At 49.0% G+C, this 27,933-nt stretch overlaps 1 protein-coding gene across 23 annotated transcripts; it reads right to left on the bottom strand.

Annotated features, from left to right (window-relative positions):
- On the bottom strand, positions 1-27,924 carry LOC121590624 (chloride channel protein 2). Of its 23 annotated transcripts, none has more exons than XR_006004446.1 (11): positions 27,861-27,924; positions 20,018-20,415; positions 4,714-4,821; positions 4,355-4,520; positions 3,641-4,271; positions 3,456-3,557; positions 3,151-3,385; positions 1,734-3,080; positions 1,569-1,665; positions 840-1,475; positions 1-449 (listed from the first exon to the last, which is right to left on the bottom strand). XR_006004446.1 is itself a non-coding variant. In XM_041910443.1 (11 exons), the coding sequence occupies exons 1-11, from the start codon at positions 10,145-10,147 to the stop codon at positions 438-440; spliced, it is 3,318 nt and encodes a 1,105-aa protein (XP_041766377.1). In that variant the 5' UTR covers positions 10,148-10,391; the 3' UTR covers positions 1-437. The 23 variants fall into 23 exon arrangements, 2 of the variants coding, with proteins under 2 accessions (XP_041766377.1, XP_041766376.1); XR_006004444.1 differs by having other exon boundaries at positions 27,829-27,920; XR_006004447.1 differs by lacking the exon at positions 27,861-27,924 and adding an exon at positions 22,404-23,015.
- Positions 27,925-27,933: the final 9 nt, after the last annotated feature.

Here is a 27,933-nt window from a genome sequence, read left to right as displayed (position 1 = left end):
CTGGCATTTCCTACTAGAACGGGTTTCGTGTTTGCTTAAAATTTGGCACTAAAATCACTACGACCACCACGATGGGGCAGAAATTATTGGTACCTGGTTGCTCGTACCGTGAACGAAGCTCTCGATCATGCCACACCCAACGGACCCGTTTAGTTACACCGGTAACATCGCTATCGATCTCGTTTGGCCGTACCGCTACGTGAAGCTCGGTGTTAAATTATTTAATGACTAAAGGACACAAACACACCCCAGCACACACACACACACAGACAACACGTACGCGCTGGAAGAAGTCACTATTACTTAAAGTACAAAATCACATTGACATCTCCAGCGCCTGTCCCGGCAATAGTGTGCATCCGGTTCAACCGGTGCCAGTTGGGATATGGGTTGACTGCTTCGGGCACCATGTTTTCACTGTCTGTCTTTCCGTCGATTCAGTTTCGAGCCTAGGGAGGGAAGAAAGATCATATTAGTTAGGTTCAGGTGCAGAAAAGGTCAATCATTCTTTTGCGTTACTAAGCATAAGCCCGCTTTGTAAGTGAGTGCAGCATAGACGCATAAATATTCGTACTGTAGCGGTTGGGAGCGCAAAAAAAAACCTGTACGGTAGCATGCAAATATTTGAAAGCGTGTGGTACGGTTGCAGATGTGTTAAACAAACGCTTAAGCTCACCAAGCAAGCATCACACGAAAAGCATTAAGAGTAACGATCACATTCGCTCTGCTCGCTAGGGATGCTTTCTAATGCAAATGCAATAATGAGCAACCCGCCAAACAACCCCACAGCGCTCTCTGAAGCAGATCTACGACGATGCTCACACAACTCGTTCACAAACCTTTTCTGTTCGCAGTGGATTTATGATGTGAGGTGTTGGGTAGTTGTTGTTGTTGTTGTTGTTGGTCGGTGATCGGTGTTTTAGCGACACCCTCGCCAGGCATAATGAGATCCTTTGCCCTTGCAGTATGTTCTCCCGGGTGCCTCGGTGTGTGTAGGTGTGTGCGTGAGAGTATGTATGTGTCGTGATCGTAGTGTCTTTTTTCTTGCTGACGCGGGATTGCATTGAGATGCTGGTGGTACTAGAACGGTTGAACGCGCAGTGCTTGATCGTAAATTGGTCCCCGTTTGGTTCCGTTTTACACCTTCCCAACAAACCCTCTAGACAACCCGCTCGCACCCAACACCAGCACTGCCACCCCTTTTTACTGCTGTTGTGAACCGGAATGGTTGTTGGTGTGTTTGGTGCTGGGCGTGTTGGTGGTAACGGTAGTGATGGTGCCATTAGTGGTAGCTGCAGTGTCCCCGTGATCAATATTAATATTGTCTAGCTCGATGTCGGAGCAGTTGTCCGAGTTGGACAGTGCCGAGTCCATCGAGGTGATGGTGTTATTTACTTTTTTGTCACTGAACGTGTCGCCGGGCCGCTTGGGCAGGAGAGGATCTTCCGCCGAAATGCCGTTGTTGTTGTCCGATTCTGCGAATGAAAAGGGGAAAAGAAACGTCTACATAAAGTCTTCATCCTTTTAGGTGCTCAGGACGTCTCTCACCGTGCGCGGCGCACCCTTACCTTTCTGAGCAAGTGCTCGTGCTTCCTCCTCCTGTTTGGCCTTCACCGTTTCCGGCGTCAGTGTGCCATTGTTGACGCTCTCGATCGCCGTTCGCAGCTGGACGGAATGGGCAAAAGATATTAGAATGGAACGTGTGCCGTGTTTGGAGCAGCCCAATAGCTTACCTCCTTCAGCGCTACCACGCCGACCAGACGGCCAACGTTCGTTACGTACGCATGGTTGATGCCAACCATCGAGAACAGCGAGTGGACCTTCAGGATCGAGGTGCGCTCGACCAGCTGGAACGGGGCCGGATCGATGTGCAGATTGCCGACATCGATCGGCTTCGCCATCTCCTCCATCTCCCACGCCTTCTGGTCCTCGGGCGACATGTCGATCACGCGCTCCCGCGGCAGCTGCACCTTCTTCGAGATGCCGGGCGTCAGCGGGGCGACCTCCGACCCGACAATGCTGGGCGTACCGATCGACCCGATCTCCGGATCGGGCGTCACGTCCTGCAGCGTGGCCGACTTGCGGAAGATGATGTCGAACGCGGACCGGATGCGGCTCTCCGTGCCCGTGATCGTCGTGTACGGCGTGTGCACGGGGCTGTGCGGGGACAGCGGGCTGAAGCCCTTCAGCGTGAACGAGTTCGTCTTCTTGAGGATCGATTTCTTCGGCTGCGTCGCGCCAAACACGGGCCCGCTCGTGAGCGACGCGTTCGATTCGCGGCGAGCCAGCGGCGGTAGCATCTCGTTGTTCGCCCGCTCGCGCAGCTTCAGTATGTCCGGCGCCGGCACGACCTCGAACCGGGAGGGACGGCGCGCCTTGGCCGCCTCGGCCGCTTCCCGCTTCTGGCGCTCCTGCTCCTCCCGGGCCTTCTCCTCCGCTTCCTTCATCAGCTTGGCGGCGACCTCGAGGCGCTTCTCGCGCCCAATGTGCTTGTCGATCATTTTGATCAGCTCGTAGCGCTGCACGCTGCCGAGCAGCGTCCGGTTGTCCGGGCTGTCGACGATCGGCAGGCTGCGCAGGCTCTTGTTCGCCTTCAGTATCTCCTTCAGCTGCTGGTACGAGATTCCCTTCCAGATGTAGCGCACGTCGCGCACCATAAAGTCCTCCACGTAGATGTTGTACATGCCGGAGCCGGACGGCAGCAGATCGGGCAGGTAGGGTAGCTTCTTGATGAGTATGATGCTGTCGTACATGGACGGCTGGAGCAGGGCGGCGACGGCATTCGAGATGAGGGCCGCTATCATGACCGGCACGATGTGCGTGATTTGGCCGGTCATCTCGAACACGATCACGCCGACGGACACGGTGTGCGTGACGGCGCCGGAGAAGGCGGCCGCCCCGACCACCGAGTAGCCGCCCGGGATGATCGGGGCCAGCATGCCGCCGTACCGGACGCCGTGCGGGAACCACAGGTGCATCGCTTCGCCGATGATCCGGCCGAACGCGGCACCGATTTTGAACACTGGTATGAACATACCGGATGGCACGGGAATGGTTGACGCGATGATCGACATGAAGAACTGGAAAGGAGGGACGAGACACACAAGACAGTTTAGCTTGTGGAGCTCATTTCGCGCACCCGGAACTTACCGTGTAGAGCAAATAAATAATAAGGTTGGCAAACACGTTCGTCTCCGGGGTGCGCCAGTTCGAGACGACGGCCGCCTGCTCGACCGTCAGCTCGTGCTTGGTCCAGGTAAAGTTGGAGAACAGCTGGTGCACCTGATCGTGTGTGCTCAGCTCGCCGGCAATATACTTTCCGAAGCCCAGCGGAAATGAGAGCGTGGCCACTATGAGCGCCACAATACCGGGATACAGGAAACGGCTGGAAGGTTAGTGGTAGAAACAGGTTAGAGCAGGAAGACGCATCGGGAATTGCGGACGCAACTACTTACTTCTTCTGCAGAAATTTGTTCATCTTTTTGTTCGATCGCATAAACAGCACGTACTTCCGATGGACCCACACGTACAGTGCGCCACCTAGACCACAAACGAGACTGGTAAACGGGGTAGGAAGCTGTCGTCAGTACATGGTCTGCAGCGCTAACGTACCATCCGCCCTCAACCCCACACTACTTACCCGATCAGCGCAAACACAAACAGCTCCTGCGGGTCGAACGGAAAGTCCGACGTGAAGTTGGTGGAAAACATGGCCGTCACCGTGTCCGCCTTCTGGAACCAGACGGCCAGCAGCCGGAAGACGGTCGCGCCGCACACCGCGGCAAAGAAGCCGCGCCAGTAGTTGCGCACCGCAAAGTACGTCGTGGTGACCTCGATGCTGAACAGCACGCCCCCGATCGGGGCGGCGAAGCAGGCGCCGACACCGACGGCACAGGCCGCCGCCAGCATCTCCGTGTTGCGCGATTCGTTCTCGTAGATCGATTGGAATGATGTGATGATCTTACTTAGCAGCTGCGACACTATACTAGCTATATGTACAAACGGGCCCTCCTTGCCGAGCGGCATGCCGCTGCCGAGCGTCGCCGTCAGCCCGATCACCTTCGCGACGAGCGTCTTGAACGTGAGGTACTCCTTCAGCGCGACGCCGCGCAGTATCGTCTTCATCTCCGGGATGCCCGAGCCGATGCTCTGCGGTGCGACCAGATGGACGAAGCCGGCCGAAAACAGGATCAGACAGACGGGCAGCGACACCCAGGCGAGGTACTGCAGTACCGGATGGTTCGTGAGATCGCGGTACAGCCACACGCGTGCTGGAGGTTGGGAAGACGGGGAGCATTCAAGGTTTGCAAAAAGTCAATGGAAAACGATTGTCATGTCTAGCCAGCACACTTACAGTTCGTGCACATCGAGATGCCTTTATCCATCACGTAGGATAGCAGGGCCATGATGATGCCCAGCATCGCCAGGAACACCCAGTCCTCACCGAGCCGGGCGAACGTGTTGCGCCACAGCCACGATGCCGCCTTGAAGAACTTGTTGTCCCGCACGTCCAACAGTTCCTGCAACGATTTCCATCTAGTTGTTTTATAATTTTTGAAAAGTGGGCCATCACTTTCGTGCTCCAACACCGGCACACCACAAACCACGGGAGCGGTAACGAAGATTGAGAAGGAAGGGAAGGAGGATAAGGAAGGCCTGAGTGACCCTTAGGTCGGAGATGTCAGGATGTCGTTGGGAACGGTTCGCAATTACCTTGTTTCTTGCTTTATCATCTTTCTTTCTTCGTCGTTCAAGAAGCCTGAGTCTTCGCGCTTCATCTTTGGCGTATTCTCCTAGATCCTTCGTGTAGCGACCATACATCTGTGTGAGGGGCAAGCAGGAAAGATGAGTTAGTTTAGTCAGATCTTTGCGCGGCAAGTGAAATGTTGCAAACGGGCAGCTCATGCAAATCTATATGATACAGTTTTATTTTAGCTTAAATATGTGTGAAGTATTTAACACTACTGCAACACATGCAACATAACAATAAAGCAATTGAGATTGTCATACAAGCGTATCATATCAAGCTGAAATTAAATCGTCCTAAAACTCAAAGATAAAATGGCCTTTAAAAGGTTAATTCAAAATGGCAAAATATGTTGAATGTATACACACAAACAAACCTTCATACGTTTTATCCCAACACATAATGGCGGCAACCAAACAACGCAACCAATCAACACACCAAACCTCTGGCCAATTTCATCAGCTTGAAGCAGAATGCGCCACGAGCATACAAAAATATGACTGATGACAGCAAGGGGCCGGTATTTGTTTGTTTCTCTTTTCGCATGGTGCTAACTCTCATTAAACACCAACCATAATTGTTGTCCTAGGCAGAGAATGGGAAACAATAGAAGCAAGAGCAAATTTGTTGCAGGCTAAGAATAGCGCCTCCCAACTGTCATTGGATGGCCGACATGTACACACCAATGCTCGCCGTAGGACGCAAAGCATTACGCCGAGACAGAGCCGACGCAAAGTGCCAGAGCATCTTTTTAGGGTGTCGTAATAGTTGTATAGCCAAAGGTGCAATCCCATTCTCCCACCTCACAATGGTGCAGAAATGTCACCCAAAACACTGAGACGGAAGGAACGGCACCAGGGCAACGGGTACCCAATCCAACGATAATTAATTGTTACACTGCACTTGAACCCTCCCAGGATTGGCGATAGCGCCAAGAAGTGCATGGTGAAGTGCGGAGCACGCTCAGATGCAAAGCATCTTAATAGAAGCGAACAGATTGAAGTGTTTTGAGCCTGAGAACAAACAGACTCAAGGAACGATCAGTGCTGAATCTTGAACTTGTTTGTATTGTTCTTAAGAAAGCTTATTGATCGCTTTCTGATCGTTACACTAATTGTACAGCATTTAAAAAGACATTAGAAGTGTTTTAAAAGGGAAAAATTGGGATATTTTCTTGGAAGAATTGCTTGAACGTACCAAACCATAAATCCCAGCCGCCGAAGAACCGTCATGCTGACAGAAAGCTATTTAAAAACAACTCCCAACTACTGCGTGCGTAACGATCGGCGGAAATGAGATATGTTTTGTGTACCAGTACCAGCCTGTTGGACAGTGGCCGTCAATAAAAGGAAACGTAAAACACACATTAATGCTTTCTACGTGCGAGCACGTTTTGACAGACAATACAACAAACATATGCCGGAAAGCGTTAGAAAGCAACAGCAAAAATGAACATAAAATAGGATTTCCTAGCAGATGAAAGCCGGTCTCATGGTACAGTCGTCAACTCGTACGACTTAACAACATGCCCGTCATGGGTTCAAGCCCCAAATAGACCGTGCCGCCATATGTAGGACTGACTATCTTGCTATGGGGGGAAATCAATAAGTCACTGAAAGCCAACCCCACAAGTGTGTTGGCAGGCCTTGACCGGCATCGGTTGTTGAGCCAAAGAAGAAGAAGAAGAAGCAGATGATGTTGGGCATGTTTGTCTCATTTCATTTTCCACCGCCAGGTGTCATAACGGAAATTGAAGGAAGCTGATGATCTCATTGATCGTAGGATTTCTTGGAGCATTGAACGATTCGGGACGCAATAACATTCAGAAATAAGAAGAAAAAAAACACACACACACACACAATTGAAGCAAAACGAAAGTAAACTGAGGTGATCACATTGAAGAAGCTGGATTTTTGTTGGTTGTAGGAAGAAGGATGCCTGGTTGGGTGGGAGGTAAACTTCATCTCGGCAAGTGTTTCTGCGTGTGTCTGTCTGTGTCCTCCCGTGTGTGCCACCGCACTTACGTAGTAGAACTCTTCAATCTCGATGTCGACGATACTACGCCGAATCTCGTCCTTATCGGCCGGATCGAGATCGTCCAGCCCACTGCCAGCGGGACAGTCATCGGGCGACGGTACATCGATCAGCATTGCATTGGACCTGCTGCTGGTGTGGATGTTGGTGGTGCTGCTTCTGCTACTGCTACTGCTGGTCGTCGGAAGGCATGCACTGGTTTCACTATTCCTACTACCGTTTTCCACACCGTCCGGCCGAGCCGGCCCGGTCTCCCCGGGGACATTTTTTTCCACCACCCGTTGCTGGTGTCCAAGCGGCGGTGGAACTATGGCAGCCGTTTTCGCCAGCACTAGCAGTGCGTTCCGCTTGAGCCGCTTGCGGCGACTGTTCAGCCGCTTGCGGTGGTATTTCTCGCGCTGGATGTCTAGCGAATCCTTGCGGCGCAGGATAAACTCTGGCTCGAACGAAAAATCCCGCACGTACTCATCTTTGATCGGTATATGCATCGGCGATCGGTGATCGAAGGGAAGCGAAAGGGAAACGGGGTTTGTTTAAGCAACTAGCGAAGTGAGGAAAGATTAAGTAGACAAAATGCTGCCGCTTTGAATTCTCGTTCGCTAGCTCGATTAACAAATCCCGTTTTATACGACAAGGTCACATCGCTAGACTGCAAACGACGGAACGTTATGGGTTGGGTCATGCCAGGGGCGGCAAAATTTGGCAATCGCAAATGCGCCAATGCATGATTCATCGTTTCGTTTCCTTCCTCCAACGTACCATACCCGGGAGCGCTTGCGATGCAGGGTCGTGAAATGATACGCAAGCCGTAACGGAGACCCTTCGGGGCAATGTAACGTGGATCGTGTGACAATAGCAACGAAGGGCGTTACGACCCACTTCGCTAGTGAAAAGGTGTGTAATAATAGCGCAAACACAAAAATAGGACCCTAAAACATAGTGGAGTAGCAAACGGACGAACAGTGGCCACTACTTAGCTGTTGCAAAATCTTGTGAGATCTTAATTTTTTGTATATTTTTGCAATCTTTTGTAGTATTAATTTTTCCTTCATGCAGTTCAGTTAAGAAATGAATGGTTACGAGACTACATCCAAACGGGATATCTTCCCAAATTGAGGAAATAACGATAGAACGCATTTCTTCTCGCTAAAGTATTCCTATATGTCACCAAGTTTTGTGCTATTACTCAGTTTTTGCTACTATTTTACCAAATTGATCTTTGGTGTTTTTGTCTAATAATTCATCATACTATTTCTTTATAAACATAGAATGCTTTGTGTGAACGTTGAAACTAGGCTTGACTAGGACAAATATTTCAGCTACTTGAGCGACTTGATTATACGACTGGAATTATCAGATTTTGTAACACACTAATTTAGATACTAAATAAAAACTTTTGAACAACGATATTGATGGAAGAGAAACAGGCAACAATTGATGCCGTAGCCAATGAAAAATATGACAACATTGGTGACTTTGAACCGAGACCTACAAGCGACTGCGACTGTAGTTTGCTAAACAGTATTAATTGCAAGATAATTAAACAACGCTACATCACAGACATCTTCTTCAACAGCTAATAAGATACGGTATTAATACACAAGTGTTTAGTTCCGCTCTACATTGCGCACAGTATTAGACACCTAAATACATCGAACGCGCTCTGGCAGGTTAATGACGGGCAGCACACAAAAACAACGGAAGAAAACTAGCTTGCAACTACAATGTACAGGCTCCTTGCTGGAACTTCACCCCAAAACTACGATCACTGAATGGGTTAGAGAACGACAACCTACTAGCTACAGTGCCGGGCACACAGCTTTGCTTGCGATAGAAACACACGGCGCGATTAGCACACGTGCTGATGAGACACATATGCTAGCTACGGTACGGCACGGTAAATCACCGCCAAGCGCAATAAAACGAACGCATCTTGCAACCCGATCGAACTCACATAATTCCAACTGCAGTCTTCAACAACAGCGTGTCTGCGTGTGTGTGTATGTTTGTTTGGGCTTTTTGTATTTAGGTGGCAGGCTCTGGTGTGCTGATGGTGAAAGGGGAAATCGGAGGACACTAAATCACTTTACACTAACCCCGGAAGGATACGTGAGAGAAAGCAACGCACAGCAACTTCCCGTACTTGTCCGTCGGGAGCACAACGTTTTACACTTATTGCACGCCCTGCAGCTCACATCCATAGACTGCTGCACACTGCTTCACACGTGATGCATTGCATTGTTCACCCATGTACATCGGTGCATGAAAGGATACAATTGTCGTCATCGATGATGCACGCCTAGTAGTAGTGGCTAGGTAGTGGTGGTGATGCTGGTGCCAAACACTTGGTGCCAAAAACAAAACAAAAATCACACCACGCGGCTGGTGCTTGTGCCAGAGCTGCCAAAATGCCAAACGGTACGTCGATCACCCAGCATCCTACCGACACCAGTGAATGTGTCGTCATCATCGACCGGGACGACGGGCGGAGAAAACTAGGGTTCCTAACGATCACGGCGATCGTTCGATAGGGAACAACGGGCAGCTTTCGCTTTCAGATTGTACACAGTTGTCGGCAGGAAGCAGGAAGAGAGGTTGCTACCGGATCATCATCGACAAAAAAAAACACAAAAAAGCGCAGTCAGCGTAATGAAGATGTACTTCACCGTTTACCGCTTCATTTTCCTTCTCAAACGGTCTCTGCTATCGGTCGCATACTATCTGCTGCGGGGTGGAAAACCTGCCCTCTCTGCGCGATGCTCTCATAGTCCGTACAACACACGGTGCGGTTATTGTGTTTTACGCTGACCATCCGGCAGACCGGCGGGGTTTATTTTTACAAGCGACATACTCTTTTCCTGCTTTGCGTCGCAACATACACCGAGCGATGCCCTCCTCCCACCTCCCCAAACCCATCATCCGTGTCCCAGAGACGCGTTACCGTTTGTTCTGGGCTGGCCGTGTCCCGTCGATTCGAAAAACTGTTCACAACCAAATCTTCAACGACCTTCAAAGGGGTGTTTTTTAATGTTTTCTTCAAAATTCAAACTACAACTATGTTGTCTCTTTTTCACATGTACGTTCCCTGCGAAACCTTCGACCGATCGACGTTTTGCCCATCAAGATCAAGTTCACGTTCACGCAATGTCACGGTTCACACACACCTACACACACACACACACACATACACAAGTGGCATGGATGGCAGTGGATTTTTCACTCGGTGCTATTGACCCGCGGGCGTGTAAATCACACGGTGCTTAAGCATTTTCTTTGCACCTCCCTGCATGAGGCCACACCATTACCTTCCTGAGGCACCTTCTCGATCACAGCGTTACGATCGAGCTCATGACGGTGCTGCTGCATTTGGCGACCAGTAACGCGTCTGCCGTAATTCTTTTTTTGTGGCGTTATTGCATGCAAAACCGATCACTATCAACACAGCACACTGAACTGCAGCTCCCTGCCACGCGGAACACTATCTGCGGCACTATGGGGCGCGCGCGAACTGTGGCGTATCACACAGACGAAAAACACCCGCAGCCCGCAGAATGGACATTCGCGACCCGACTGACTGACTGGCAAGGGCGGAAAAATGGGTTTGAATTTTCCCGACACACACCGGGCCGCCGAACCCGGCGGACGGGGCGGGTTGTAGCAACGCGCTCTAAATCACAATACATCTATCTGCTACCATATGCGAATACCACCCATACATGCTGGGCGGGCCGAACACATAGCTCACACACATCGGTCCCGATACTACCGCGCGACCGTGCGAGAGAATGTATGTGTGTGTGGTGGTCATTTGGTTGCTTGAGAATGATTTTTTTAGGGGGGAGGAGGTAGTGAAGGACACGAAACTTTTGCCATTTCCCATTGACCATACTCCGATTCCACCGCTTCTCCCCGCCCGGCGAAGAAAGGGGTGCTCGTGAAGAGGTGGAGGGGTTGAAAAATGAAAAATCGTCAAGTTCACCGCCACTCACGTGTGCCGATACAGGGACGGGATGTGTCTCAAAACGGCCACGCTGCCCCATTGTCTAAATCGTGTAGGTGCTTTTCCCGCACTGTCCCTCCTCCCTTTCGCCACGATGTAGCTAGAGATTCGGTAGTGCAACCTAAACGGACGTCACTATTTCTAGTGTGATGAAAAGATGATCTAGCTTGTCAAATAGCAAGATGATCATACACAGAGCGGTACAATTACAAATAAAATTGTTTTCACGTACTCAAAATGTGTACTTCCTTTCGTCTAACTGTATTTTATGCTTCTTTGCACCCACACACCATTACACCCTTAAATCATCGAGTAGATCTTGCCCCGGCTTCCATTCAATTCACCCCCGGCGGGGATCGATGAGCGATCGGGAAGTGGACAGAGTGCCGCTGCCTTTGCACTGCAATTTAATTATCTGTTTTGCTGGCATTATACCCAACTCGCTGTCGTGCGGTTCGCCCGCAACAGTGCAGCTATTAATGGCAACCCCCTGGATGAGATGCGGTGTGAAAGGAGGAGAAGGAGCAGCAGCAGCAGAGGGAGCACGAAGCGTAATAGTAGCCGCCGTTGACGCCCGATCGCTAGGGACAGTTTACTACTTCCTGCCATTTTGTAAACCGATTTATGCACCGAAGCGACTCAACCTCCCCGGTGGTGGTCGTGGGGAAAGCCCGGTTCGAATCTATCAATCATCTATTACCACCTGCGCACCTGGTGCTGTATGCAGACTAGAGTAGCGGGGAATGATGTGGGGAAGAAGGGAGGATTGCAGGCGGGCACTATTACGACTCATCAATTCTCAAACATGCATGCATGCGACTGCATTCGTTTTGCCAGCCGGTGCCAGCTGATCAGCTTTTTTGTTGCCGTTTGTGTGTCTGCTGCCCGGCATTTTGTGTTCCATTCATTCAATGAGAAAAGAGGAATGAGAAATGTGGGCAGCGCTCGTATGATTTACGATACTGGCAATGGTCAGCGCACACACACACACACACACACACACACACACACACACACACACACACACACACACACACACACACACGGTGCACAATGTACTAAATGGCAAATGGGATTTTTGCGTACCTATTCAAAACGTCTTTCGAATCGGTTGCGAGGGGTTAAAAATAAAGAGCTGCTTGGAATTTGTTCTCAAACAACTTCGAAAGCATTACATTTCGTACTTAATTTAGAAGCACCGATAAGTTCGTTTACGTCCGATGTAGCTTGTTGTATTGCATGGTTGCTAAATCCGGTGCGACTTTTATCTTAATGTTTCATCCACTTTTAGTCATTGCGCAAAGACCGCCAGTGGATTCAAACATTGTACTGCTGAGTTCCAAAATCTTGGAAACTTCAATAACAAATAGCGTATTTTAACGGGGAGTTCTATATAATTATTGACAAGATAGAGATAACGTTTGTCAAAAGCTATCATAATTCAGTGGGCGGTAGTGTCATGCTCAAGCTGTTGTAACTTGTCCGAAGTGGTTTATCAAATGAAAAATTAGTAATTCTATTTTAGAAGAACGTTATAAGGCTCTATGAAAAATTGAAATTGGACACCAAGGGGCGATTCTTGATGAATATCCTGTACAAATACAACAAGAACAGAGACGTGCAATATATTGAAAAAGGCATTGGAAATGATCCGAATGGTGAGAAATGTAGTTTTATATAGAAATGAGAAGTTCCAGTTCTTAAAACCCTTTCCGATGCAAAGCCTTTCGGATAACTGCATATTCCAGTCGATATAGCGTGATCTTGCTTGCCAGCATTGCTACAATTACGATTAACTATACAAAATGATCATGCATCGAAAACAAACATGGTTCTGTTTTTTTTTCAACTCGAAAATCAAAATTATGTAGTAGTATGCATAAAATGCCCCACGTAGATGCATCAATTCAGCGTGGTTCATCGTTTCTATTAGACGATATTTTAGAATTTTTAAGAACGATCATTTTGTATAATGACTTCATACATTGCTGGTGATGTAAATTGATGTCCAGAACATCAACACCAACAGAATCAGTAATAACCAGCTGAAGCACTGTAGGCAGCTAACCAGTTTTAGTCACGAGACACCCACAAATGACCAATTTGTTATTTTCGTCCGTCATTTTAAACATCATTATCAATACATCAGACATCATTTTCGTGGAAAGTTCGTGAATCCACCGCTACAATTACCGGTTTTAATTTACGTTTCAATACAAGTACGGGTACCCGTAAATCCAATCGCTTCTAGAGATGACTGATATCTCAAGGACCAAACTATCACTGCGATGTTTTCATGCACGCAAGCAGCACACAGCATGCAGCGTGGATTGGCACGTGCGCATGCAAACAAACCGAAAGCAGATAACTTGCGCTTACGAGCGTGCGTATGTATCCATCCTCGTCCGTTTCGTACGCCTCGTCGCTGCTGCTGACCGAGCTGCTGTCCTGATCGACGGTGTCGCTCATGCTGGGCATCGGCATCGGATAGAACGCTTGGGCGCGCCGTTTGCGCGACGATTTCTTCTGCCGCGGCAAGTTATCCATCGAGGCGTTCAGCAGGCGGCGCTCGCGGAACTCTCTATTTTCCATGTGCAGCCGGGCGATAAAGAGAAAGGCGTAGTCCACATTGCCCCGGTTAATGCACCATAGTTGCCCTCTTCGAACGGCCAAAATAGTGGTAGTCGCCTCCCCACACAATAAAAAGTACATGCAAACCAACCCAAAACATTTACCTGAGCACCCGCTCGAAGCTGGCCCACTCCTCGTCCACCAGCTCGACGTTCTCCTCGCCGAACTCCTCGTCGTGAAAGATGCGCTCGGTGTAGTCGGTGCTGTTGGCACGGAGCCGCTCCAGCCCACCGCTGCCCGGGTGTCCCCGGTGCCCACCGGCCCGGTCACGCATCTTTCCCGCCCGATCGTTGCCGGATTTTCGCCACATCGCACCACACTCGACGATCACTAGGTAGAGCCCGACGTAGAGGGATGGGCTTTCCGAACGGAAGGAAAGGATCGCGTATGCGAGTACACAAAAGCTGCAAACGTGGATGACGCAGATCGCAGGCCAGCACTGACGCAGCAGCGGATCACCACCGAGCGCACAAAGGCAGGAACTTATTTAATTTGATACAATTTAGAGCTCAATTCGTGTTTCTAGCGAACGGTAAGAGCATTATGCGGGAATGTATGCGAAAAGGGAACGGCCGCATCCGATTGGCTTAACGAGAAGACGGGGAGAATTGACCTAACACCAACTGGTGCCGGGAAGTCTGGAGAGCTGTCTTCAAAGCCAGGTCTATGCGCGCACGAACTGGGTCAAATCATTCACAGAGATAATGCTTTACCGGAGGAGCCGAAATTTTTGCGCACATTCATCAATACACACACTCTGGAATTTCTGGTTCGTCCTCCCCTAACTCCAATGCTCTCGCAGCGTATGTCACTGATGGGGGCGCGTTCTTCTAATTGCTGTCAGCTTAGACCTTCCTCCACACAGCGCAGCCTAACACTTTCGGCACCAAAAAGCATCTCTTCCGTGTGTAAGATGCGTCGTTCACTGAACCGGAAGCAGTGTTTGCTTGCGTTGAAAACACACAGACACACACACACACACACACACTCAAACACTTCGCGGATGACAGGAGCGTACTGGCAAGCAACCGAAACGCACAAAGATCGCCCTACAACTGTGGAACACCGATCGTTTACCAACTTGTCGGCAATCTGCTCCGGGTCTACCGGGCCTGAGTGTGACTTTCTTCGCAAACGCGCTTCCGAGAGGACCATATTACTGTCCCGGTTGCACTGCTCACCATCACCATCACCGGTCGCGGTGAAATATTTAAATTGATGGATTTTAATTGGAAAATTAGTGCCTCGAGTGCTCCGGAGTGAACACACGAGCATACCGGGAAGAAGCGCCAGCCTCTGGACAGCCAGATGGCCCATGCTGTCTCCGTAGTCACTGTCTCTCCGACGTGAGTCAGTTAGCAGCAGAGTGTGAGGTAAGAGGACAACAGAGTCTTTGCTTCGACGAACCCCTTCCCACACCCTGTTGGAGAAGACGTCTGTCCAGCGTCATGTTACGAAACGAGCAAATGGAGAAGAGCAGTAGTAGTTACCTCGACCGTAGCGTACTGGCTGTCCCACAGCAGCGGATGCGGCCGTCTGGTCCGCTCTTTCTTGAGGGTTTCCGTCCGGACCATTGCTGTGCGCTGTAGACCGCAGGTACTCAGTGTCCCAGTGTCCACCGCAACCGTGGGACACTAAACTATACCCGCACCGAACTACTAGACGTGAAAATGATACCGGCAATGTTCTTTTATAGATTCCCGGCGCTGCTTTTACACCTCAGCAAGAATGCGAAAGCGTGTTCCGCTCTTATCGAAGTTTCAATATTTGGGAGCAAGTGTTTTAATTAAGCGCAGCGCACCACGCCAAACAGTTGGAATGTCCACGCATCTTGCACCTTTTTCCCGTGATTGCGTCATTGGGCCCACTGTTCAATAGACTGCGGGCAAGATAGTGCCGCGTGTGCGCGATCATTACGATCATTAAAAGCTTTTGTCAACACAGTAGCATATCTCTTGCGCGAGTTGCGTTGGTAGTTGGGTGAAGAATTCTGAAGGTTGGAGAAAAACTATCGTATCTTACGGCAATTGGCAAGTGTATTGAGTATTGTGAAACTGCTACAGGCCAATCTGTGACCTTCTCGCGGCCTGGAGATGTACTCCAGCGATGACTATTCTACTTAGAAGCCCACAATGGGACATCAGAACTACCCAAACGATTATTACCATTATCATAATCATGTGGAGCTGTTTTACCCCACGAAACGTCAGGCAAATGGAAAATGAGTTTAAAATCAACTTTGGAGTCAAAAACAGTTTTTTTTTGCAATCCCTAAAAAGCAGAGAACATTAAAAAAGCATTAAACTATAACAGATAACCAGCTATGCGATAACCGCTAACAGGGTATTATTTAGGGGAAAACTGCTACAAATCAGTAGTCATGCACGTTTTATAATGATCTTAACAACATTTAATAAACAGGCTAAATTTAAAACCAGATCCACTGACAGCTTGAGTACGATCTGGAGTCGTGCAATGCATCTTTTACTGAGAGCGGTAATGGGCACAACACATCCAAATACAATTGGCATCAGTTCAGCCGATTGTCGAGTCATCCTTAGGCCGATGCTTGACGGCTGCTGGGCGTGACTGGCACATAAGTTTCCCTTTCGTACAGGCGATTGCATCGAGCGGCACCGTCGCTAATGCGGCTTGACCTAGGTCGGGTTCAACGCGATTCCGCTGTACCGGTGGGCATATCTTTTGATCGATAGACCCCGGTTCTCGCTCCTCGGGGTTTGTCGTGAAAAGTACGTACGTAAGCCAACAGCTCGTGGCGGACAATTGGAAACGAATAAAAGCATTTTGGCATAGGATGTATTTGTCTGACCGATAGGTACAAATTCGCGTTCTCTGTACTTTTGGCAAAGAATATATGCAAAGAGTTGTACCAAAACGTCCCCCATCCGGCATTGAAGTGGGGGCCTCCGCGCACAACAATCAATGTGGTTGTTTAAGGGCAACACATTTTGTCCTTTAATTATTAATGATTTGTTTTACTAACATCGTTAGCAACAGAGTTGTGGCAACGGCAACGGCTAATCGAACTGCGATAAAGTCTTAATTCCCCAAACCTAAATACATACTGCGGACCGATTGCAAACCACAACCAAGACGCAAGGTGTGCTTCGCGCAGGGAATGTCGATGAACTCATCAAACGACGATGCGATCAGGCGGTCACAAATCCTCCGATCCATTTTTAACCCCACTCCGTGGTGCGGTTGACCAAACAGGGCAGGAAATAGAACGTATCGATTCCCTGCCCATAAGGCAACACGTAACAATGATAGGGCCGTGGCAGCGGCCACAGGGACAGTTTGATAAGCGAAAGAGAATATCATGATACCGGGGGACAAAGGTATTAACGGGCTAATGCTTTTATTGTTTAATTAGAGTAGATTAGTTGCGTTTGTGTGTGTGTTGTCCACAGAATTTTACATAAACTTTGAAGGGGTTTTTTTTTTAAATCAAAGAATTACTTTGAAGTACATGCTCCAGCATAGAAATCAAAGGAAACCACTCACTACGAGGTTCTATTTCCTCCCACTTACGTTGCTTTTGTGTAGAAAAGCACAAGGAACACGCAAAAGACAACAAGAGCATACGCCATCGGATGGACAAACGACATCGCATTCGGTCTAATGAAAACTCCTTGCACTAACAATCACATGCGCCGGAATGCATGCCACCAGCGTGCACGCTTGGATGCGCTTGCATCATTGAGGTCAACGTCAAGGCCACTGCAACGGATCTACTGCAAAGGTCTGCCGGAACCGGGTACGGTGCGTAAAACCGGGAGGGAACACCATACGCAAACAGAGCACATTTCCACATTGCCTCCTCCCTCGATTGCCTTCCATTCAGTTTTCATTGATTGCATACAAACCGGTTCCAATCCGTTCGAGTGGGAGGGTAACTGGTGCGGCCGGGTGGACGGACTCTAGTACTTGTGTGTGTGTGTGTGTGTGTAGTTGCTGATGCATCTCAGCCACGCTCAAACCTACGCACCACAGCTGTAACCCGTTTACGCATCGATAGTCGTGTGGCGCGTGCGCCATCGTCGCCGTGACGGATATGGCGCGAGAATGCAGTCACGTGCACGCGTGCAATGCAAACAAGGCGCCCGTGCACACACACGCACCCAACACACACACCGCATTCCTGTCCGATTAGCATTGTGGCAAGTGGCGCTCTTACCGTATTTTCATTGCTGTCCTCCCCGTCGCCTTTGCCCTGGTAGCCGACTTCCTGCAACAGTGCCGTCGTGTAGCGATTCAACCGACGTGGGTTGTACGGGGGTTTTCCGTCGATTTTCATCTTGCAGCGTAGTGTTGTTCTGGTTGCAGCAAAATACGGGAAAACAGCTACAAAAAAGCCCCCCCACACGTCCCGCATTAAAGCGTTCAATGCGTCCCGCGCGCGACACTGACACTGGCCGGCTAGCGGTTGTGCAAACGCTCAGGACAAGGTTCGGGTACGTTTGTTTTCTTCTTTTCCAGCGGGAACAACAGGAGGCAAAAAATCCCCACCCGGAAAGATATAAAAGTCTCCGCGCGGTTGGGTCGATAAAATCTGCACTCTCCGGTAAAAGCATTTCGATGCCACGCCGCCGGCCGCTATCGGTGAGATAGAGTTTTGATCGAAAACCAGCGTAGCATCAGCGGCAGAAATCAGTTAAGGTGAGCCCTTACCAGCCTCTTATCAATCGGTGTGGAGCTCCACGGTCAGGGACTACGGTGATAGCATTGGATAGGAGATTGGAGTGGACAGGCAAGGGAGGGGCGCTACGATTCGATCAAGTTCATCACCACGGTCCAGTAACGCTGGAAAGGGCTTTCCCAGTATCGTGCGATGTTTCTGGAGAGCTGCTAGTGTCAAGTTTAATGTTGTGGCCGTGAAAAGCAATGACAAAACGGAACATAATCTATCGCTACGAAGACAGTGGTGTGTGATGGAGTGATCTATCGTGGGAATAGGTGATTTCGTTCATTAGTAGGTTCAATGATCTAAAAGATCACATTGTCCGGTTGTGGGGCAACGTTGCGGGATCGCAATGATGTACGTGCTTGTCAGTGCCGATCAGTGTCCTGTCTCTACTGTTCCTATCCTTGCCCCAACTTCTTAGCCCATCATCAAATCAGGTTCTATTCAGAGGTCTTTGAAAGTCATTGTGTCAACTGTGATTTACTTTCCGTATATTCAATTACACAACTTCAAACCCTGTAGTTCAAGTAGTGACCGTGTAGGTCCCAGTCACTAGCTAACTGTCAAAATGTAATACTGAGTGTACTTGAGAATGTACTCTCGTTATCAGTAGTCCAATTCCTATCTTAGGCATCTGTTCGAATAATGGATGAATAAAGATATGATCCCAACATAATCCCAAATAACCTCTGATCCGATCTCAGTCTCTTTCTAGAGTTTCCAGCTTTTTCCCTAGGTCTCCAACACTGTTCTTGTTTCGATTGTATTCCCGGAATCAGATCGTCAATGTTTCTGTTCTGGTCTGATTGTTAATTAAATAGGAAGCTTGACGCACCGGTTATCGGTTAAATAAACGGTGAACGCGTGCCACGTGCCCAAACATGCCGACTATGTTTGGGTTTAATCACCGAATGACTGATGCTACCGAATCGTAAAACAATTAAGCGATCACCACGCACAGCAGATAAGATCCGGTTGTTGATCCATTCATCATGCTTGAGCATAGCGTACAACAGCAACTTCATGTTGGTTTTTATCTAATTTTCGGCGTCGCTGGGCAAAACAAACGATAAACCTTATCGGAATGACGGTGGCCAGAATAGACGGGCAAGCGTCAGCGTAGGTAATTATTTGGGTTTGTTTGTATTCCGTCTACAACGAACGCGCCCGCATTAAAAGGTAACTGACACTAAATGAGTCTCGAAAGCCTCTATAGGCCGGTATGACCACATAGGTAGTTACACTAGAAAGAAGCAAGACGAAGAAGTTATGAAAAAGTAAGGCGTGCATATCGCAAAAAAAACAAACACATCTGCTACTACATTAACTTGATTTAAATTCATAAAGCGATGTATCTTGTGCATTTTCTCACTTTTTATGCCAATGGCATACAGTTATTGATCAAGGATGAATGCACCTGAGTTCCTCAAGGAAACAGACGATCGTTTGCGAAAATAACAACGCCCCCTTATGATTGGCCTTTTTTGGCGCTGCATTATCAATTCCTAGCAGCTAGCGCGGTCCCTACTCCAAGCCACGCTTACCAGCAACTCTCTCTCTCTCTCTCGACCGGGACGTGAAACCTTCGTCATGACGGCGAATCTGGACGCTCTGTTTGCGCGGGTGCGCCTTTCCGTTTGTTTGATCATTCTATCCCACTGTCAACAGAGGGTAGTTCAGGGGCGAAGGTTCGTGCTGGTAATGACGGTGGTGCTTTACCCAAACGCACGCCGTATACCACTTAGCGGCGAGTTGGCAAGTCGGGATTCTTGGCCGGCACGGTTTATAGTTTAAAAATGCTACCCCAGAAGAGAAATATTAACCCTTTCATGCTCGTGCACGTTCAAATACGACGATCGCTAAAGCCTATATGCACAGTGCCCCAGTTGTGTGTACTTACCAGCGTGTGCGTGTAGCCGAGACCGGGCTCCTCGTCGTCGCTCTGTAGCTCCGCCATCATCTGCTTTACCGGCGTGATCTTCGTCGGCACGGTAAGGAAGTCCATCTCGCCATTGGCGCTTCCGACGCCCGCCATGCCAAACTTTCGGTTCTTCATCGTTGCGGGATGGCCGGGTAGGGATGATCGGTTGTCAATCTCAAACACAAACTAACTTCACACTGCGTCCTCGGTTAGCTGGTACCGCGCACAACACATCAGAACCGCTTTACCGCACAACACTATCTTGGATCTTTCCCTCCCGTTTCGGGTTAAATTGGCACATATGTCACGATGCTGGAACTACACAAAACACTAGCTTCTAACGTCTCCTATGTTACGCGCGCGAGGCAGAGCAAAACCTGCAAAAGAAGGGAAAAGCAAACGAGAAAATTAATGGTAACGTAAAGGGGATCCAGAGCCAATGTGTCAATCAGATCGGTCAATCGTGAGCCTCACGTGATGCAGCGAACCGCGTTCGGTGACGTGCTCGCCGTCAGATGATAACCTGCAGCTCTCTCGGCTCGTATAGTTGAGTGATAATGAAATGCTCAAGTCTACGCGTTTAGCGATCACATGCCAAATGTGCGATACAGCGATAGTGTACAGCGTTGTACGAATATGTTGTGCATTGTAGATCATTTTTTCGGCAAATATTACCCAATTTTAAACAAAATGCTTCGTGCTACATAAGGCAATATTTCATCCAAACATTTTTAGAACTACATTGAAAAAAATAATTTCTTTTTTTAAGAATTCATTAAAAATAAGATTTCAAATGTTATCAGTCTGTAATAGATTGTGTTTCTTAAACTGACAACCTTTCCCGAATATTGAAGGATCCATTTCATGCAAAATTTGAGCTTAAGACTATCGTATCGTTAAACCATGCTTCCTCTCTATAAAGGTTGCAAAATTCAGTAAACGCGGGATTTCCTGCAATTTACGCCCAAGCTTTATGCATTGATTCAAACGATACGAGCAGCTGTCGGGGAATTTGTTTGTATTTCCAACGGACAAGACATTACAACCCATCAGCATGATCTCATCGCGCTCGGAGTGTGACATTACACAGCGCCCGCGGGGAAAAGGTCTCCGGCATTGATTGATTCGGCAGCACTGCTGCAATCACTTCGCGCACCAATTAAATGCATTATTTTGTGTCCCAGCCCGGTCTAGCCCCAGGCAGCTCTATGCGCTTTGCCGCTCGACCCTGCACAGAACAATTGCCCACACACACACACACAGACACCCAGTCGATGGTTGATAAAGCGATGACTGTTGCCTTAAGGCACAACGAAGGACTTTCATTGAGATTTTGCTTATGCTAGGCATGAACCGGTAGCCGCGTTAATCCGATAGTGCACCGCACGTCGCACGTCGCTGCGCTAAAGGGCTGCGAACGTTGGCTGCTGCATTTCCTTGTTGGGGTTTGAGCTAGGGGTGGGTTTGGGCGCTGGGCAAGGCAAGCAACGCCGCCCCGTATCGTATGCATTCCAGCCTTGGTGTCGTTAGGGGCCGCACCAGCACACTCCAGCGGCAATCGGGTTTGCTCCGCACAGATAAGATACCGACGCCCGGACCGTACGACTCTCGCTGCTGCTGCTGTCTTCCAGCATGCTCTCAAATGGGCCAGTCTTGCAGCACTTGTAATCTTTACAACTATCTGGCTCTGTTCTGTTCGTGAAAACAATGTACCGAGCCAGGCGCCCGGCTCTTGTCACGGTCAGTCTAGATCGCTCAAGCTTTCCATCACTGCCCGGGGACAGTTTTACGATATTGTCGATGGGATAGGGTTTGTTGGTTTTTTTTTCACTCTCGCGAAGCACTTGTCGTAACCGGGACTGGGGCTTTAAGCAATCGCTTAGGCAATTGAAGCCTCCGGTTGGTTTCGATTGGCTTTCTGGAACGTTCTCGGGGGGATTGAAAGCAACCACTGCCCAAAGCGCATCGAAAAATTTACACCTCACTAACCTCAATTCCGATGCCACAAACAACAACGAAAACAAGACTAGCTTAGCCGGCGACTTGTCACCGGAAATGTGCCCCGGATGCGCTTATGAAACTTTCACTCCCGATCGAACCGTCATAGACCGCTGGCCGGTATTTACAACTGCAACTAAAGATCACAAACACACCTCTGTTAAGCGGAAACACTCAGCTCCAGCGTACACGGAAGGAAGAGAACAAAACCCGACCGCCCAACCCGTCCCGAAGCACACACTAATGCCAGTCAGCTGTTCTGCTTGTTGTGCTGTTTGTTGCTGCACGCGCACTCCACACACCAACACTGTTCGACCGACAACGAGCGACTCACTGTGAGCCACCCTCAGTGACGGCGACAACCAACCTCGACGACGACGACGACGGCTACAAAAACCACTACGACGACTGCGATGGGCATCTGTTTACATCGTTCCAGTGTCCTTCCCCTCTGCGCCATCCGCGCCTTGCTAAACCTTTGCCGGTTGTGCGATCCGCAGCTGATCAAGCCCGAGCCCTACTACCCTATAGACAGGCGTGCGCTCGTACACACACACACTCACTCACTCACTCTCGTGCAAAGCTGGCAGCCGGAACGACGACGACGACGACGACGATGACATTTGCCGGGTGAAGGGAGGGGGAGGTGACTTGATGGCGGGCGCAGTGTGATTAACACATTTTAACCACACACCTCAACGACACGCACAACTGCACAGAGAGAGAGAGAGATGGGACGGGGTGCGAAATTGGTCTGCTGCTGCTGCCAGGTGTTTTTTGGAGGCACACTTTCTTGGAAGAGGGAGAGTGAGAAGGGAGAACAGGTAAGACTAACATTGCTCGTTGGATTAATGGAATGTTTAATCGTTTCAGTATCGCGTTTGACACCCCTGCTTAGTAAGAAGGGATCGGACGACACATGGGTGAACAAATTGTGTTTACAAGTCAATTAGGTTGACAGAAAAACTGAACCTTTTCAGACATAATTCTCAATATAAGTGGCATTAGTTCCAAAATAAATATAAAAGGGATTCTGTAAATCTCAAATCTATTCCATTCAATCTCAAATTAAATTTCTTATCAAAATGTGTACCACCATTCGGAGCACCCAACACGCCAGACTCGGAACCGAGAGCCAACAGCCGATTAGACGACGACATCGACGATGAGATTGCCGACAGAGTTGCGGCTAGAGTGAGGCCAGACCTTGCATGTACGAGCGTGTGAGTGTGAGTTTGTGGCACCTTCCCAGACTGGGACGCTTATCACTGCAGCTATTCGAGCCACTTCGAGTCTCAAGACGACAGCAACAGCCGGCAGCAAGTATTGTTGATAGTGACACAGTACGACACCAGTACCGGGCAAAGACTGCCCAATCCAATGGTGTAGTATTATCCCGACGACCTATTCGCAGCTCTCCGCCAACAGGAACTCAGCAGCTACCTGAGTGAGGAATCCCAATGTGTGAAGGTTTCCCAGACGCGGTCGATTACAGCACAGACACAGACGTTAGCGACAGGGCGTCAAAATTTAAAGCTCATCAGGGATTGTGGTGCGAAAGCGGTCGTCCAGCAATGTTCAATGTTCAGATTTTTGCACCAGGGCCCGATTCTAGACATTGGTAATTCATTCTTTAATTCTTGCGGTGAAATGCTAAGGCTGTCACAGCCTGGCAAAATTAATTATTAATATAAAAATGTACCTTACACGTTGCCAATTACCGTAAATCATTCCATATCTGCAAGGCAAGGCAAAAATTAGCTTCCGGCAAGCTTCTAGCCGGGCTGTGGTTATCCTTGCCCCTCCCCTAAGCAATGCAATCTTGCTTGTTGGAGGCTTTATCAGTGGAGCCTTGTCCCGGTCATCCACCTCCAAACCAACCCATCCGCCCCAACCCCCGCTGGCACACTCCGATGAGGCTTCACTTTCTTTCGCTTCATGATGCCTTCGGCAGTTGATGTCATCGGCTAAGAAGCCTTCGGTTCGAAAAACAAGATCCACCCACCACAAGACCTAGCCACCACCCGCCCTCCGAACGCAACCGGGTAGATCCGGATGCTCGGGCCGGTAAGCACCGCAAACCAGTTTGCCCCGGACGTATCGCTGAACCGCTGATTGCTTGTTTTCGAAATGACTTGCGAAGGGGAAGGACGGGGAGCGGGTCAGAATTATGGGTAAATCCCTCAGGTAGGTCACTTATGTCCCAATCATCCCAAAGCGTAACCATGATGAAACAGTAAGACCGGTAAACCGGTAAACAATCCAGCTCTCCTGGTGTGTGTGTGTGTTTGAGGGTTTTTTTTTTCAACTTGCGAATTGAACCTCTTGAATTGACAATTGCATTGTTGGGGGGATATTTTACACACCTCAGCGAAGGTTACGGAAAGGGTAGGGCGGTACAAAAACAGTCGGTGAGAATCAATTCCCATGCTACCGGGATGGGAAACGAGACATTGAACATTGATGTGTCAAACTATTTGTCTTGATAAGGCCAAACGAAGTTCGCTAATCATTGGATCGGAGCGGGCGATTAGGCTAGATTATCGCGTTTAGCGTTAATTTACGCGTGCCATACTCGATCGATCGGCTCCGATAAGCACCCGCACAGTTGATCGTACCAACGAGATAGAAGCGGAAAATCGTGCAAATCGTTGCCTAGCAATAAATCGGGCTCCCACACGCAACTCGTCAGAACATGCGTTGCGCGTTGTGCCTCCCACGGTCTAGCCGGGGGGTTTTGCGAGAATGGAAAACTTTCCTCTCAATTTTCCATTCCAGGAAGAATGTTGCAAAACGAAGGCCTTTTAGATCGGTTACAACAATACAATATTTAAATAAAACTGTCTCACACGATCTCGGGGCTCTGGACTCTTTCTGGGCTGGCAGAATGCGGAACATAATTACCGCCACCCTGCCATGCCCCGGGAGCTATCTAGAGATGGGTTCTCCGGATCGCACCCACGGTTCCGCTCCGGTTCCAATAAGTATGATTCCGATTCCGAGTCCAGAGAGAAGGAATCACTAGTTCCACCGGAATCGTTCGGAATATTCCATAATCTGCCGGAATCGTCCGGAATCGTCGGAATCGTCCGGAATCGTCGGAATCGCCCGGGATCGTCGAGAATCGTCTGAAATCTTCCGGAGTCGTTCGAATCGTCTGGAATCGTCCGGAATCGTCGTAATCGTCCGGAATCGTCTTAATAGTCGGAATCGACCTGAAACGGCTGGAATCGCCCGGAATCGACCGAAATCGACCGGAATCGTCCGGAATCGTCCGGAATCATGCGGGCTTGTAGTCAATCGGTAGTAGTGAATGTGAGAGGCCACATTTAATACATATTTCACTTTCTCTGTCATTGCTTTGCATGCACCTCCGGCAAGTACGGCTTCCCCAAAATGTTTGGAGCGTTCATGAAACCTCTTAGTGTACCGGCATCAAAAGAGCTTACCCGTATCCCGGAACAAACGAGCTTAGGAATCAAACCTATAAAGAACATGTTATTAAAGTCGTACGACTTGACAACTGTGTTCATAATTGGAGCCGTGCGTAGCTTTAGAAATAAAAATAGTACAGCTATAAGAATGTTATTAGTTGTTGATTTACACTAGGTTTACGGAACCCGTTAATTTGACGGAATTTGAACTTTGCAGTGAAATACGAACAATACCTTTTGTTTAATTTCGTTTTTTTTCTTTTCGTAAATTGATCATAACATACTATAAGTTTGTAGCATAAATATTATTTTCTTAAGTTTCATAGATTTTCACAGATGTGATATGATTTTCACATATGATTTTCATTCTACGGAACCCGTCATATTGACGGGTGGGTTGATTACATTTAGTTAATTTCGTTTAGTTGTAACAATTTTTTTTTGACGGAAATGACAGAATGAAAGCGAAATAATTAACAAAACACTGTATCAAAATCGGGGAAAAGTAAGACACTGGCTTCTCGCATTAACTACTATTAATTGACTACGATTCCGCACAATTCTAGACGATTCGGGTCGATTTCGGTCGATTTCGGATGATTCCGACGTTTCCGGACGATTCCGGTCTATTCCGACTGTTCCGACGATTCCAGAAGATTCAAGTTCACGTTCCGACCGCCTTGCATATGTCAATGCTGTCTGTCGTACATTTAAGCCTGGAATATCGCGCACTGAGTTCCTCAATATCGTTCGACATGCACGCTAGCTTCGTGTGTTACTGTTTGTATCTATTTGTATTAGGTTATGCACAGAATAAATGACATGAAATGAAATGGAATTACGACTATTCCAACGATTTTTGTCAATTACGGCGATTCCGGACGATTCCGGGCGATTCCGGACGATTCCGGTCGATTCCAGACGATTCCGGACGGTTTCAACGACTCCGCACGATTCCGACGATTCCGGACGATTCTGGGCGGTTCCGGCTTGTCTGATTGAACCTATCCTTCGGAACTGGGTCCGAAATTTGTTGGAATCGTCCGGACCCAGTTCCGCTTTTTTGTGCGTTTTGCCCAACTCTAGAGCTATCACGTCACGCACAGATCTGGATGGCGTGCTGGAAACGCCACTGTCGCCCCCGGGAAGGAGGAGGTCTGTGGAAGCACGGCCGCGATACGATCTTTAAAGCAACCCCGTTGCCCGCCTTCTGTGTGATGCAATTTTGTTCCTTGCAACGAACACGGCACGTTCGCCGGCGGGGGTCTCTCTGAAACTGGACACCTCTTTTTGCGCGCGCGAGCACACACATACACCCTTTGCGAGCAGCGCGAGCACGTGTTTGCGCCACGGTACGTGGCGGTGCGTGGCGGAAGCGGCTGATCGCCTCAAGCGGTAGAACACTTCCAAACCAAAAGTGACACAAGTTCAGTGTCACACGCGAATTCTTCACACAACACAGCGACACAAACACACACACACACACATACATTAGTGAAAATCGCACTAATAATTACCCGTGCCGAGCAAGGGCAGGGGCAAGATGGGACAAGGGATCCGGTGCAGGGTAGCAAACACGCGGTGTGCAATTTTTGCTGCCGCCCTTTTTGTCCCCCCTCAGGCCGCTTTGCTTCCCTTGTTCTACGCGATCACGATCGTATTACGCTTACAAGTTGGTTCGTTCGTTTCGCCAGCTGATTTTGTGTAGCCGGCACATGGATGTTCGCATCGATGCAGCGGATCTAGCCCGCGCGAGGAGTCTCACTACAGAGATAGACAGAGAACGAAAAAAACGGCAGTCGATCCGCTATTTTTTCGCACCACGCCACGGTGCAACAATTAGCTGCCGCCGGTTACGGGTGCCGCAATGCCGGCTTTGACCGCTTCACCTTTTGAGAGGCATTTTTGAGGCGAGTGGTTAATTGTTGAGATGTTTTGATGCGGCTGGAAGACACACGATACGGCGGAAACAGATACGCAAAGAGCAGAGCAAAACTGGTTAGAACGAAAACATCCGAAACATCGCCCGGAAGAGCTTCTTCGGAAAGAGGGTCGGGAAAACAAAGAACGACGACGAGAATGTTCTCGAAGCAACAGGGGCAGCACAAACTAGCAAAGCGAAAGCATGTCCTAAGAAACAATAAATAAAGATGTCACTAATTAGCGGCACGATCAGATAAAAAACACGTGTGGAAATTTAACGCGAAACTCTCGCCAAAGTAGGGCCCGAAAATTGGCACAAGAACATGGCGGACGGAGGGCGACGAGAGCAAGACACTAAATCACCACCAGACACTCCACACACAGCGCTGCGAGCAGGTTTTCCTAAAATGCAATAAAACACACACAAAAACACACCGAGAGAGAGAGAGAGTGAGGCGACTACGCACCGGCGCAGGAACCACCGACCGCGATCGATCAGATCGAGCAAAACGAACCGATCGTATCGAAATGCAACCAGCA

This window comes from Anopheles merus, chromosome 2R (genome assembly GCF_017562075.2).
Source record: "Anopheles merus strain MAF chromosome 2R, AmerM5.1, whole genome shotgun sequence".
Classification (NCBI taxonomy): domain Eukaryota; kingdom Metazoa; phylum Arthropoda; class Insecta; order Diptera; family Culicidae; genus Anopheles; species Anopheles merus.
This window is presented reverse-complemented; position numbering and strand designations above follow the sequence as displayed.

Bases quoted from the DNA above. Each gene is read 5' to 3' on its own strand.
- LOC121590624 (XM_041910442.1), bottom strand. From the start codon at position 10,147: ATGCAGCAGCACCGTCATGAGCTCGATCGTAACGCTGTGATCGAGAAG. The intron at 4,521-4,713 runs GTAATTGCGAAC...AAATCGTTGCAG, and splicing joins ATGATAAAGCAAGAAACAAG to GAACTGTTGGACGTGCGGGA. The intron at 4,272-4,354 runs GTAAGTGTGCTG...CCCAACCTCCAG, and splicing joins CATCTCGATGTGCACGAACT to CACGCGTGTGGCTGTACCGC.